At 37.4% G+C, this 15,053-nt stretch overlaps 4 protein-coding genes across 4 annotated transcripts; 2 read left to right on the top strand and 2 right to left on the bottom strand.

The window, feature by feature from the left end:
• The first annotated feature begins 18 nt into the window (after positions 1-18).
• Positions 19-1,874, top strand: LOC106353874. The gene is made up of 6 exons (XM_022713078.2): positions 19-342; positions 405-480; positions 556-628; positions 719-814; positions 887-937; positions 1,010-1,874. Exons 1-6 carry the CDS (start codon positions 147-149, stop codon positions 1,688-1,690), a joined length of 1,173 nt encoding a protein of 390 aa, XP_022568799.2. The 5' UTR covers positions 19-146; the 3' UTR covers positions 1,691-1,874.
• Positions 1,875-4,354: 2,480 nt separating this feature from the next.
• Positions 4,355-7,665, top strand: LOC106353872 (microtubule-associated protein 70-1). Its single transcript, XM_013793691.3, has 11 exons — positions 4,355-4,803; positions 4,894-4,979; positions 5,061-5,126; positions 5,195-5,365; positions 5,440-5,610; positions 5,691-5,846; positions 5,925-6,071; positions 6,153-6,224; positions 6,295-6,822; positions 6,898-7,085; positions 7,188-7,665. Exons 1-11 carry the CDS (start codon positions 4,554-4,556, stop codon positions 7,225-7,227), a joined length of 1,875 nt encoding a protein of 624 aa, XP_013649145.1. The 5' UTR covers positions 4,355-4,553; the 3' UTR covers positions 7,228-7,665.
• Positions 7,666-8,193: 528 nt separating this feature from the next.
• LOC106353870 (alpha,alpha-trehalose-phosphate synthase [UDP-forming] 6-like) lies at positions 8,194-11,541 on the bottom strand. The gene is made up of 3 exons (XM_013793690.3): positions 9,043-11,541; positions 8,670-8,943; positions 8,194-8,597 (listed from the first exon to the last, which is right to left on the bottom strand). The coding sequence occupies exons 1-3, from the start codon at positions 11,064-11,066 to the stop codon at positions 8,307-8,309; spliced, it is 2,589 nt and encodes an 862-aa protein (XP_013649144.1). The 5' UTR covers positions 11,067-11,541; the 3' UTR covers positions 8,194-8,306.
• Positions 11,542-12,874: 1,333 nt separating this feature from the next.
• Positions 12,875-14,180, bottom strand: LOC125588515. The gene is made up of 2 exons (XM_048759898.1): positions 13,895-14,180; positions 12,875-13,761 (listed from the first exon to the last, which is right to left on the bottom strand). Exons 1-2 carry the CDS (start codon positions 14,178-14,180, stop codon positions 12,875-12,877), a joined length of 1,173 nt encoding a protein of 390 aa, XP_048615855.1.
• Positions 14,181-15,053: the final 873 nt, after the last annotated feature.

Here is a 15,053-nt window from a genome sequence, read left to right on the forward strand (position 1 = left end):
GGTACGAATTAGAGTCTTTTATCATCGCCTCTAAAATTGGTTCGGACTTTTATCGCTGCCGCCTGACATAATTTATGATTTCTCCGGTTCCGATTCGGGTCAAGAACTCTTATCGGAGCTTCGTTTTTAGATTCATACGATAGAAAATGTGGGAGGGAAAGAGAGAGCACCCGAGGCTGATTCTCCACAATTTCATCACCCTGGAAGAGTGCAAGGAGCTGGAGTTCATACACAAGAGTTGCAGCACTGTTGGGTACAGACCCAACGTCTTCTCCACCACTCTCTCTCACCTCATCGCCACCAATTCTCCTCACCTCCTCATCCCTTTCGTCTCCATCCGAGGTCAATCCCCTTTTCCTTTCACATTCCAAGTTCATTCCTTTATTAGCGTTTTGAGTAAACAGAGAGGCTGAAAGAGAAGATGGAAGAAGCGTTTGGGTGTGAGTACGAGCTCTTCATTGAGTTCACTGGCTTGATTAGGTAAAGTAAACTACCCTTTTTGTCTCTTTCCCATTAGTTAACAGTAAAGAATGATTCTTGTTTTATTGAAATCAGCTGGTGTAGAGGAGCTAGCATTGGGTGGCACAGTGATGACAACAGACAATATCTTAAACAAAGAGACTTCTCGGTTCGTTTCTTAGTCTATGCGTCATTGTTTGATATGATGTTTATGTAAATGATTTTTGTTTTTGTTTTTTTTTTAATTTTGGTTTTGAAGGCAGTTTGTTACTTGAATAGCTACGGTAAAGATTTTAAAGGCGGGCTTTTTCGCTTTCAGAGTGGGGAACCAGCAACCATAGCTCCCTCTGCTGGAGTAAGTATGTTCTTTTTTCACTTGGCTCAATGGCTACTTAGTTGGATGATGAGTTTGGTGTCTTGAGAACAGGATGTTATCATGTACACTGCTGATGACAGGAATATTCATTCTGTTGATGAGGTTGGCCTTGTTTACTTCAGCCTTCCTCATGTCTTCCGTGTACATGTAAAGTAACTAATGGCTGCTTTACAGGTAACAGATGGGGAAAGGTTAACTCTTGCTATGTGGTTCACCCGGGATTCATCTCACGACGAAGATTCCAACCTCATTTCCCGTCTTTCTCAATGCGCATCTCCCGAGTTTCCCCTTCCTTTGCCTGCATCCGCTAACATGTACTGGTTCTGTCCCCATCAACATGCTAATCTAAACACAGGTTTTGATATCTGCGTTGCGAGGTTGCATCTTCTTGGTTTTGACGTACATAGCTTACAAGAGGAAGATCGTTCTCTAGATGCCTCTGAGCAACTCATGGGGCTAGTACAACTAGCTAAAGGAGGAGAGTTGCTCGCCCGGAAATTTACCAACGTTCTTCACGCTCTTCAGGTTGTTCAGTTCTGCCATTGGAAAGCTTCTGAACTCAAAACCTCCAAGGTCGAATATGACGATGTAGAAGAGGTGAAAGCTATGTCCCAACCTCAGTTAGAAACTATCAATGTCCTGAATGCAGTTTTCCTGCCAGATGAGGGCCTTGTAACCACTACCTTCGGATATTTATGTTCCAATGGGGAAGAGAAGGATTCACTTAACTTGACTGATGCATCATCCGCGATTGCCTCTTGGGAAGAATATACTTGTAAGCTACTCAAGGAGCTATTATCATCCTTGCCTCAGTGGGAAACGTATCATACTATACACAAAGTCGAATCCGGTTAGAAATTAATCTTTGAGTTAACAGATCTTCATGGTTCTTAGGACTTTTAGACCGGCCTGTTGTTTGGTTTGTTTTTTCTTTTTCTTTTTAATGTTTTTTCAATTGTTATTCACTTATTTGTAACAAAAAATATAAAGATGAAAAATATTTAAAATTAAAATGTTGGTAACGACGATATTCAGAACATTTTATATCTTATATATTAAAACAAAACATAAGTCACAACCTTGATTTATGTATGTTTTTTTTTTAAAATGGACCTAATAGATCTAATGGACATATTCCTAAAAAGTCTTGTTACATTTAATATCTAATCTTATCATTTAAATTTTGGGCATACCAGAAATTTTTATTGATCTATCAATAATTGGATTTAAACAATAGATGATCCATTGGATTTATAGATAGTATAAATTAAATATATATAATTTAATGTTGTAATACTATACCTCTATATACTAAATATTTAAATATTTGTCGATGTTAACTTTTAAAATTATAAACATTTTTTTTAAATAACAAAAATCATATTATCTAACAATGATTAATTTTTACTACCTTAAACCAATGAAAACAAATTTTAAACTATGTAGTTTATTTTAAAAATTAAAAAAAAAATCTTATATATTAAAACAGAAGTCACAACCTTGATTCATGTGTGATTTTTTTAAAAATTGACATAATGGATCTATTCCTAGAAATTCATGTTACATTTAATATCTAATCTTATCATTTAAATTTTGGGCATACCAGAAATTTTTATTGGGCTATCAATAATTAGATTTAAATAATAGATGATCCATTGGATTTATAGATAGTATAAATTAAATATATATAATTTAATGCTGTAATACTATACCTCTATATGCTAAATATTTAAATATTTGTCGATGTTAACTTTTAAAATTATAAAGATTTTTTTTAAATAACAAAAATCATATTATCTAACAATGATTAATCTTTACTACCTTAAACCAACGAAAACAAATTTTAAACTATGTAGTTTATTTTAAAAAATTAAAAAAAAACTAAATGTTTAATTATTTACTCGATAATATAAATCTATGAAGCGAAAAGTTTATTTTTTAAAAACTTTATAAATTTGTGAAATGTTACAATATCTTTGAATATGACAATAAAACAATATTTAACTAATCTTTATATATATAGTTACGATTTTAATAATGAAATAATAATCCGAAAATATATATATGGAAGAAGATACAAATACATGTGAAATTTTAAAATAATTTATTCAATGAAAAAAATAAACAGTAAACTTATTATGTTTTAAAAATTGATAGACACATATATATTATAATATATACCAATTTAGAATTCAAAACAAAATATTTATATAAAAATAAATGAAAACAAAAACCCGCACGGTTGCGCGGATCGAGATCTAGTCAATACTATTAAAAGAGAATGAGTTTTAATAAATCTACTTAAAAAGGTTGTTTGGACCTTTTCATTAACTAATAATATTTTGGTCTTACTTTGATTTGGACAAACAATATGTTACCTTAAATTTCTCTAACAATCATTTAGTTAAAGCTTTTATTTATTGGACTCATATCTTTTTGTAAACGAAAAGATTATACCATATATATACGACCACATAAATTTGGTTCACAAAAATATAATATCACATACACTTTATTATACTCTTCTCTAAATATGTCTCATTAACTTCTTAAGATAAGTTTAAAAATTATATATTATGTTAATTTTATTTTATTGATAAATAACAATTTAGTATTTAAGATAAGTTTAAAATTATCAAAAACCCAACTAAATATCTAAAAGACTAAAAGCCCAAAAATATCCAATATTTTAAATATATTTTTAAAATTTGAAATTTTACCCAAAACGTGAAACTATAACAGAAAACACGAATCCAAAATTTACAATAATATTTTTATACTGAGAACATATATGAATTACTTAAATATACATAATATGAACAAAACATTATGGGTACTTTGGGTACCCGTAGTCTAACAGAGACGTGCAGGTCCAATAAATCTAATAGGTACTTTTTTTCCCAATCCCGAACTTCAATCTGCATTTCGTATTGGTTTGGTTCGTTTATCAAATTTGGGTAAAATTTTCATACTTAAGAAAGAGTTACATAAGAGTGTATATAAAAAATCTCGAATAAACTTATTCATAATTTATATTAAGTTAAACAAATTTATGTATTCGATATAATACAACTTTATAACATAATAATACACAATATACTCAAAATACTATCTCATATCCAACTTCGTATATAACCCATAAAATAAAACGCAGATTAAAATCTAGTTTCTATTTAATTTTGAGGGAATTTTAATTTAATAAAAAAAAAGCAATCAGATGTAAGAGTACAAAACATACATTATTAAATATCTTTTCAAAAATGAAACAAAGAGATCAACACAAGTCAATAGACACTGAACACGTAGTTGCACCAAAAAAAAAGACACTACACGTTCCCTCTTTTCACGCGCAAAGAATCTGTTTGACTAATCACAGCTTTTCTCACTAATCAACATCACTAAAAAAAAACCAACAAGACAATTAATTAACTATCCACCGATATGTATACAAGAAACCAAGAAAATAGATCATGTAGTAGTAGTCTCTCTATATTAAGATTATTGATTAATCTGATAATCTATTAAGTGAAGGCTGATTAATTAACACAATCCAGTAGTAGTAGTCTTTCCTCTCGCTGTCTTTCTCCATTTACAAGAAGGAAGAGATAGAAAGAGAAACAACTGTTGACATCATTTAAATCTCACTAAATCTATACATTGCATTTGGATCCTGAGGATTGTGGATGCGTTTGTGAGAGAGAGAATCATCAGATCGGAGATGTCGGATGTTTCAGCCGACGGAGGTTACTCGGAGACGCCTTATCCGTCGCTGACGGTGTCGGCGTCGGCGTCGGCGTCTTACAAAGAGAGTAGCGGAGGAGGAGGAGGAGGGAAAAGCTCGTCAAGGAGGAGACCGGTTCGGCCCAGCTTCGACGCCTCCGCAGCCGCCGACAATGAGTTCATCACTCTGCTCCACGGCTCGGATCCGGTGAAGCTGGAGCTTAATCGCCTTGAGAACGAAGTCAGAGGTAGTGAGCTTGATCTAGTGGTTTAGTGTGTCGATTCTCTAAGGATTTTTTTTTTTTTTTTTGTGTTGTCTTTGAATGTTTTTTTCTCAGATAAGGATCGAGAATTGGGCGAAGCGCACGCTGAGATCAGAGCGTTGAGGTTATCTGAGAGGCAGAGAGAGAAAGCTGTTGAAGAGGTGTGTAGTGTTTGTTATGAATCATCATCACTTGCTTTTAGTTTCTATATAATGTCTCTCATGTTGTTTTTGGAATTGTAGCTTACTGATGAGCTTACTAAGTTGGAGGAGAAGCTCAAGTTAACTGAATCTCTTCTCCAAGGCAAAGTAAGTATCGAAAACATCAGTTCTTGTTTCTCATTTGGCTGGTTATTTGGTTGTCATCATTGTTGCAGAATCTAGAAATAAGGAAGATCAATGAGGAGAAGAAGGCCTCCATGGCTGCTCAGTTTGCTGCTGAAGCCACCTTAAGAAGAGTCCACGCTGCTCAAAAAGATGATGACATGCCTCCTATTGAAGCCATTCTAGCCCCTTTAGAAGCTGAACTTAAGCTTGCACGCTCTGAGGTATTTTAGGCTCATTTTAGTGATGTCTACTTGCATATTCGGACATTGATCTTTAAACGATGTTTTCTGCATAGATTGGGAAGCTTCAAGAAGATAACAGAGCCTTGGACCGTCTCACTAAATCAAAAGAAGCGGCTTTACTTGATGCTGAGAGGACTGTTCAAACTGCCATGGCAAAAGCTGCCTTAGTTGATGATCTTCAGAATAAGAACCAAGAGTTGATGAAACAAATTGAAATCTGTCAGGTGCCCTATTCATCATCATCCTCTTCTTTCTAACTAGTTACTAGTTCCTTAACTATCTATTTATCTCTTTGATGGTTTAGGAAGAAAACAAAATTCTAGACAAAATGCACAGGCAAAAGGTTGCTGAGGTGGAAAAGCTAACTCAGACTGTACGAGAGCTGGAAGAGGCTGTTCTTTCTGGTGGCGCTGCTGCTAATGCCGTGAGGGATTACCAGCGGAAGTTTCAAGAGATGAATGTAATTTTTATACACCTCTTAAGATGACTGAAAATGAATTAGAGTTTTTTTTTAACTCTCTTGCTTTTGCATTTTCAGGAAGAACGAAAAACTCTTGACCGGGAACTTGCGCGTGCAAAGGTTACAGCAAACCGAGTTGCGACGGTGGTTGCAAATGAATGGAAGGATGGTAATGATAAAGTGATGCCTGTGAAGCAATGGCTTGAAGAAAGAAGGTTTCTACAGGTTCACTTTTGATATATGATTGCCTTTGAATGTGGATTCTTTGCTGTGACAAAGGCACAACTCTGAACTCTCTTGTTGCAGGGAGAAATGCAGCAGCTACGTGACAAGCTTGCTATCTCAGACCGAGCTGCTAAATCTGAAGCACAACTAAAAGTATGTGTTGGACATCTTCTAACATTTGATATTTGTTTAAACTAAACTATACGTTTGTACAATTTTTCAGGACAAGTTTCAACTACGGCTTAAAGTGCTTGAAGAGACGCTGAGAGGCACCTCAAGGAACACAACTGAGGGAAGAAGCATGAGTAATGGACCCTCTCGCAGGCAGTCACTCGGTGGATCAGACAATCTACAAAAGTTCGCATCAAATGGCTTTTTGCCAAAGAAATCTCCATCTTCTCAGATGAGGAATGCCTTTACTTCTAACTCCTCCTCGGTGTTGAAGAACGCTAAAGGAACATCTAGGTCATTTGATGGAGGTACAAGATCATTGGACAGAGGCAAATCACTCCTAAACGGACCTGGTAAATATTCATTCAACAAGGCTTGTGATGAAGCGAAAGAATCAGAGTCGCCTAGTGCCTGGAAAGAAGATTCAGAGGAGAAGACAACAAGTGAACTCCCTCCGCCAACAACTGAAGACAACGTCCCTGGGGTTTTGTATGATTTGCTTCAGAAGGAAGTAGTTGCCTTGAGAAAATCTTCACATGAAAAGGATCAAAGCCTCAAAGACAAGGATGATGCCATAGAGGTAAATCTCTGAATATGATTGTAAAGACACCCTTATGAATGGAAGTTTATATATATATATATATTTTTTTGGTAGATGTTAGCAAAAAAGGTTGAAACGTTAACAAAAGCAATGGAGGTTGAAGCAAAGAAGATGAGAAGGGAAGTAGCTGCAATGGAGAAAGAGGTTGCTGCTATGCGTGTGGATAAAGATCAGGATAACAGAACTAAACGAACTTCAAGCACTAAGAACTCATCCAACACCGCCCAGATTCTTGCTGGAAGGTATATAGCAGTGTTGAATATCACGTATTTTGATATTGTGCAGTTTACTTGATCTATTACCATTATATAAAAAATCAGACTGAACTTGGTCTTCTTCTGCAGAGCTGCTGGACGAAGTGGGTTAACGAGGAGCACACAATGAGATATGATTGAAGTGATTGGTTCTCGTGGACGTATCAGTTTATAGGCTGGTGTGCTCCTTTTTTAACCTTATGTCTTCTTATTTCACTTGCTTTCTTTACATCCTCTTGTGATTTATTGAGCTACCATAAAACTGATGAGAATGCTATCTATGGTACCAAAAGAGAAAAAGAGAGAGAGAGAGAGAGAGAGAGAGAGAGAGAGAGAGAGAGATGAGTATGCTTTCTGACTTAGATCAGCTTACACTACTTAGCGATGAGGGGGAGGAGAGATGTTTGACATTTTGGTATCACATTTTCTGTCCTGCAGAAATAGTTTGCCTGGGCTGTATAGGTTTATTAGCTTTGTATTTGGAGCTCGTGTACTTACACTTGTTCGGTTTGTTCTTCAATTTACTTGAGGTGTTGTGTGATTATTTCTAGTTTTGATTTTGTTGTTATTTGTCTCTCTATTTAGATCTTCAAGCCTACTATCTTTTATTTTTTTAGTTGTTCAGTACGTCAAAATCAAATCCGTCTCAAGATACTGTCTTGTGATAAATAGCAGAGCTTGGTTTACAGGTCCGAGTCATGGCGGCTAGTCAAGCAGAGTTCATGTAACCCATTTAGTATCCATTCCTTACCACCCAGGACCGACACTCTAGTCACTCTAACAAACGCAAGTGCTATGTCCCCAAGCAAACCACTCTCTCTCTCTCTCACTCTCTCTCCTATGCTTTTTAGCTGTGTTTCAGCTATGAAGTTGCTAAAGGAAAGAAGAAACTAGTTTCATTTCTTAATCTAATGCAAGTATGAGACCTCGCTTATTACTTAACGTATAGTTCAAGAGGGTTTATATACAATGAGTACAGTCTTAGGTCTAGGTTAAATACAATAAGTGTAGTTTCTATAAACAGAGAATGAGAATATTGCAGCAGTAACTAGGCCGAGGATACGTATCCTTGACACATAAAGCCATACTCATAAACTAGTCTCAAGTAAAATAACATATACTGTATGTGTGTCTTCGTTACAAATTTTCCGTGGTAATATACAAACAAAAGATCTCTCTAGTAGAGTCTCTGATACTTCTCTCTAGTTCTTAAACAGCAGACATAGTCTGTTCTGAAACAGAAGCTAAGCCATGCATTAACCTGACAATCTCAGTAGTGTCATCCAGGTAATACTTAGCCTTGCTAGGCTTCTGACCAACAGTACAAGCGAAAACCTCAGCTCTAGGGGCAATCGAAGGGCCTTCAGTGGAACTGCATATCACTTCAAACATGTCTTCATCAGACCGGTCATCTCCAATACACAGAACAAACTCAGGAGGTGTTCCTTTCTCTTGCATCATCGAAAGCATCCTTCTCGCTATAAGTCCTTTGCTCACCCCCTGCATTACAAATCAACAATAAAAAAGAAGATATACGGAAACAAATGTTCAGGTTCTTGTCAGGACACAAACCTGCGGCTTGACCTCAACATAGTTCTGTCCTCTCTTGACTGTTACAGGCTCATTAGCAAGGACACTCTCAAGATGATCTAGAAGCTCTTTAGCTTGACACGAGCCGAAATCAGGATCAGCATCCTCATAGCTCCAGACCAGAGCGGTCTCCTTGTCTTCGATCGTTGATCCATCTGTTGTCTCGGTGTAAAGCTCCATCACAGGCTCTGCAATTTGTTTCCAAGAACAATCTGCTGCTGCCACACAGTTTTCCCATTGTACATCCTTCCTCAGCCTGTGTAGTAGTCAATGGTCAGGGTCCTTTCCAGTTGAGCTAACGACCTCTGGTGTTATAAGATTGACAAGGAAACAAGAACAAGATTAAATTGATTACCTCAGAAAGTAGCCATGTTCAGCAGCAATCCCAAGCTTCTCACAAGGACTAAACCAGTCAGACAATGTCTCTCGGCTTTTCGCGCTAACAATGAACACAAGATTGCTCTTGTCCCTACACAACGTGTTCAATATCTCAATCGACTTCGACGAAGGTCTTTTATCAATAGACCCCTGTGGCATCAAAGTATCATCATAGTCCAAAAGAATAGCTCTAGTCTTCGTCCTCTTATAAGCAGACACTATATGCTCCATCGACAGCTTCCTGAAGCTCTGGTCTAACGCCACAACCCTGAAACTAAGACCAAACCCAATCCCCCAACACCTCCTCCTCCCATGCTCGCCGCAGCTCCTCTCAAGATCTTGGAGGAAGCTACGAGCCCAGTAACCAACATCATGCGTGCTCACATACTTGTAATGCTTCTCATGCCTCAGCTGCTTCTCCGGCTCAGCCACTTCAAGCGCACTGTCCATCGCATCAGCGACCGCGTCAACGTTCCATGGATTAACACGAATAGCTCCGCTTAACGACGGAGAGCAACCAATGAACTCAGAGACCACCAGCATGCTTTTGTGATGATTCTCCACCTTCAGAATCTTGTCAAGCTTCTCATTCCCTTGACGCGAAACTATATACTCATAAGGGATAAGATTCATCCCATCCCTCACCGCTGTCACCAAACAACACTCAGCAACTACATAATAAGCAACCCTCTCGTAAAACCTCAACGGCGCATCGATCAACACTATAGGATCATATCCAGGCCTCCCGAACGTGTTGTTAATCCTTTTAACAGTTGAGTAAGTCTCAGCTTTCATCTCTTTAACATCTTTCCCTTTCCCTCTAGCGGGATTAGCTATCTGCACCAGCACAACCTTCCCTTGCCACTCAGGATGCTGAGTAAGCATCTGCTCCATAGCCAAGAGCTTCAAAGTGATCCCTTTGAAGATGTCCATGTCATCAACACCGAGCAGCATCCTCCTCCCCTTTTTACTATACTCCTCAATAAGCTCTTTCACTTTATTTTCCGTCTCGGGCAAGCTGAGAACCGACCGAAGCTGACCCATGTGGATGCCAACAGGTAAGATCTTGATGCTCACGGTTCTACCGTAATACTCAAGACCAATGTACCCTCTCTTGGACTCGTAAGTAAGTCCAAGCATCCTACTACAGCAAGACAGGAAGTGCCTCGCGTAGTCAAAGGTATGGAACCCTATCAAGTCAGCGTTCAGCAGCGCGCGGAGAAGCTCCTCTCTAATAGGCAAAGTTCTGTAAATCTCCGATGAGGGAAAGGGACTATGAAGGAAGAACCCTAGCTTGACGCGGTTAAACCTCTTCCTCAAGAAAGTAGGCAGCACCATGAGATGGTAGTCATGTATCCAGACGAAGTCATCCTCAGGGTTGATCACTTCCATGATCCTATCCGCGAAGATCTTGTTCACGGAGACGTAGGCTTGCCAGAGGGAGCGGTCAAACCTCCCTCCCAGGTCGGGAGAGAGTGGGAGCATGTAATGGAAAAGAGGCCAGAGCTGCTGCTTGCAGAAGCCGTGGTAGTATCTGGTGTAGAGATCTAGAGGCAAGAACGTTGGGACGCACTTGAAGTTTTCGAGGAGGAGTTGGTAGACTTCTTCTTGCTCGCTGGGGTGGATGTCTTCTTTTAAGCAGCCTACGTAGATGACTTCGGTGGTGGCTTCTTCGGATCCTAACCCGTCTTTTAATTGGAGGAGGAGAGAGTTCTCGTCTAGAGAAAAGGTCCAGCCTTTGCTACTACAACAATGGGTTGTGCTTGTACTAGTACTACTCTCTAGCTTTCTTTGAGCTCGTATTGGTAACTCGTTGGCTACGATGATGATACGGTCTTTTGGGGAGAGATCGGAGGAGAGACTTTCTTTGGAGTCGTTGTCGATGTTGGACATGATTCCAGCAACGGCCATGATGCGGGGGATCTGCCGGCTCATGCGGCCGAAGGTGGGAGAGTCTCCTGAAGCGAGCTCGAGCAGGTTTGAATACGATCTTGAAACCATTTTTTTTTTTTGTTTGTTTCTTGGGATTAATTAACTGCTGAAAAAAGAGAGAGGAACTTTTATTTTTTGTTGTTGTCTTGAAGAGATCAGGTTCTTGGTTCTTCAGACAAGTGATGTAGAGAGAGGTTTAAAAGAGAAAGCAAGGGTTGATCGAACAGATCATGGTCTTTTTAAGTCTTGAGGAAAGGAGAGAAGGAATAGATTCAAGAATATTTACAGCTTGAAAGCAGTTCAAAATCATTGAACGTGAGGTTTAAAATTTCCAACGAAAAGAAAGAGATTTTTGACTGTTGATGATGAGAAATGCTTATGCTGTTTTGGATGGACAGCTTGAGTTTTGCTTTTTTAAAATGATTGAGAGTGAGATTACGAATTTAAAATTGAAAACTAAAAGCGAAAAAAATGAAAGAAAACTCTTTTCAGACAGAAGCTTGTTGCGCATGTGAACTTTACTCTTCTTAGTTTCAATGGAAGACTGTACTGTAAAATTATCAGCTGTAGTACTTTCTTTGAAAACTGTTGTATTTGAATCGTGCGATCGAAGATGTTTTGGTAAGAGTCGTATGTATCGAACGGCCAAAAAGCTAAGAGCATGCGAAGTAGGATGTATCCTCACGTCGAGAATTTATTTGATCTTATCCGTTAGTGGCTTAGACCGGAGTGGGACCCATAATTAGCTGTCCGAGCAAATAAATTAGTTTTTTTTTTGTCAACTGCAAATAAATTAGTTAAGAAATGAATAATGGGGTTTTGGTATCAGCAAGACATCCACGTGGTCTCTGTTTATTTACCCTAATTAGATTGTTCGGCGTACTACGTGGCGAGATCTAGAGCTTTTGTCAGCAAAAGAGTGAGTATTCAATGTGATCTAAAACATCCAAGTCAATAATACCAAAAAAAAACTTATACGAACTTTATCATACTCTTTATCATTATCGATTCCCTCGAAAACAAAATACAAGCAGACCCAACATACAATGTGATACAACACTTAACTTAAAATTTTCTTAAATGAGATAATGTTGCCGAGAATATCGTTAATAAATTAGTATAGGGGGCACACCAAGTCAGCAACTGCCAACTGGGGCATGTCTAGGAGTTGACAACCTACAAGGCGATTCTGAAAAAAGAAAGATGCATAAAGAGTGTTTTGCAACAAACTTTGCGTTGTAAATTTAAAGAGTATTGTAATGTTAGAAGTGCTTGAAGTTGTCTTCATAATCTATGAGACTATGAAATGAAATTTTAACTCAAGAAAACTACATCATTATCAATTTACCACATGAAACTGTAGAAAGATTGATGTCTCCAAAAGTTGCATATACAGTAAGGGAATGAATGCAAACGTCTTTATTTTGTTCATTCGACCGGGCCTTTAATCACATGACATTCACGACCGGGTCTCCGAAAGTTGTTCATTCAGCAAAACTAGGGGCGAAGCAGGAAGTTTATATAACGGGTGCACCAATATTAATTAAAGTAAAAAATAGTAAATGCTTATTACAACTTAAATATTAAAAACGATATTTTATAATAGCATTCTTCTTTCACTCATGGCTTGAAATCGGATCAACACTTCTTCATCTGTGACATCTTTAAGCAATTCTTTCTCGATTAAACAAATGAGATAATCACTTAAAAATGATCTCCCATTCGATTTCGTAAAACTGTCTTTACTAGTTTCATTGCAGAGAAACATCTTTCAACAAAACCAACTTCAAAAACCTATAAACCAAAGGATGTGCAATATGCTTTTGTGTTTCTACCATCCGAAGAGAAAGATCTCCAAGACGCTTCAGATTTTTAAATCATTGATTATGTCGTACATTGTCGATGAATATACCAAGTTGTTGCTCAAGAGATAAACAGTCCATAAAACTGAAATCATCCGGATATAACTTAGCCAACTTAACCAACTTTGACTTGTCAAATCCACGAAAATCACCATTAGGATTTAAGGAAGCCATACAAATAAGCAGCTCAGTGTTTACCTTAGTAAAACGATCATTGAACTCTTGAAGTTGCAGATCCAAAGTTGCATTAAAGCAATTAACCTTATAGTGATGTAAATTAGTGATGTTGGTTTTTTTCCTTGGCCTCCGAGAATCAATAAAAATTTCTTCCATATTAAGCATCTGAGTTTCATGTTTCTCACAGAAAGAAGAAATTGTCAACATAAGTGAATCCCATCCATCATTTCTTACTCTCTGTAATTCCCGCTTAGTAGATTCTACTAGTGACATAGCATTCAAAATGTCTTGATCTTTCCTTTGCAGAGCCATCGATAGATTCTCACATATTCCCAAAATAAGTGACATCAGATGCAAATAGAACACACAATCAAATGTTTGGACGTACTTGAGAAGACCATGTGCATGGCATCTCTTAGAATCATCTGCGCCTTCCTCTTCAATATACTCAAGAACTTGAATAATAGTAGAAAACAACCCAACCAAACGCAATAGCGTTTTATAATGAGAACCCCACCTTGTAGCTCCAGGCCTTTGAAAAGAAATTTCTTGATTCAGTCCTTTCCTAGTGTTAATGTCACCACTAGCAATTCCAGCATTTATTTCTTCTCGATAATGTTCCCGGACCTTATCTTTTCGTTTGCAAGAAGCTCCAACCACATTCAATAACACAAAAACCATGTCAAAGAAATCAGCAATATCAAATATCTTTTTCGCAACAGCCACTACAACCAACTGAAGTTGATGAGCAAAGCAATGAACATAATATGCAGAGTTGTTTTCCTTAAAAATCAATGACCGCAGCCCATTGAACTCTCCTTTCATATTACTAGCTCCATCATAACCTTGTCCTCTCACTTTTTTTCAAGCTCAGTCCATACTTAGCAAACAACTCATCAATAGCATGCTTCAACGATAAAGAAGAAGTCTCTTTCACATGGACAACTCCAACGAACCTTTCTTTGACTGCTCCTTTCTTATCAACAAATTGAAAAACAACAGCCATCTGTTCTTTGTCAGAGACATCAGCAGATTCATCTACTAATAGACCAAACACTCCATTATCAATTTCTTCTATAACAGATTTCACCACTTCTTCTGCAAAAGCGTTTACAATATCCTTTTGAATCTCTGTAGAAACCATCTTGTTATTTCCTGGAGCATTCTCCAAAATAACCTTTTTAATAACATCATTGTGATCAGCTGTGTATTTCAGAAGTTCTTAAAAGTTTCCTTTGTTAGAAGACTTTTCTCTTTCTCTGTGACCTCAAAAGCTAATCCTTGTCGCAATAAGTATCTAGAAACATCAACCGAAGCATTTAACCTGATACGATGCTCATTTTTCATCGCAGTAGTCTTCTTATACATAGCATGTACTATAGACTGACCTTGATTCATCAAATCATCACACTTCTTGACAGCATTATTGTGAGAACTGTTAAGTTCTCCTACATGAAATGATAACCTATCAGGTTTATTCCAATTCGAGAGCCCATCTCTCATAAATCCAGGATACGCATTGTCTCTAAACAAGTAGCAACACAGACAATAAGCTTTTTCCTCCGATACACTGTATTCTAGCCAATTACCATACAGACCAAACCAAGCCAGATTGAATCATCTCAGTTTACCACTTATGAGCCTCTTTTCAAAGTTATGACCAAGTGGTTGACAAAGACCTCTAAGAAGATACTTGCGTCTTACCTCATCGACTTGGTTTACATTATAATCCTTGATATTTTTTTTTTTTAGCAGGATCCCACGGCAAATCATCAAGATTTTCAGATGGTAAGGTGTTATTAGATGGTGAAACTGATTTTTTTTATAGTACCGTTCCATTGATTAATCTACAAAACCAAAAACATAACATAATCAAAACGTGTAGTCTAGTAAAAATATGATTTATAAAACCTATAAAAAATTATAAACATCTAAAACCTGTAAACGATCAATTCTAATCAAGAGTAAAGCTTCTATCTATCACTTTTTGACTTCTACGACTGAAACAAAAATTCAG

Source organism: Brassica napus, chromosome C6 (assembly GCF_020379485.1).
Source record: "Brassica napus cultivar Da-Ae chromosome C6, Da-Ae, whole genome shotgun sequence".
In the NCBI taxonomy this organism is placed as follows: Eukaryota; Viridiplantae; Streptophyta; class Magnoliopsida; order Brassicales; family Brassicaceae; genus Brassica; species Brassica napus.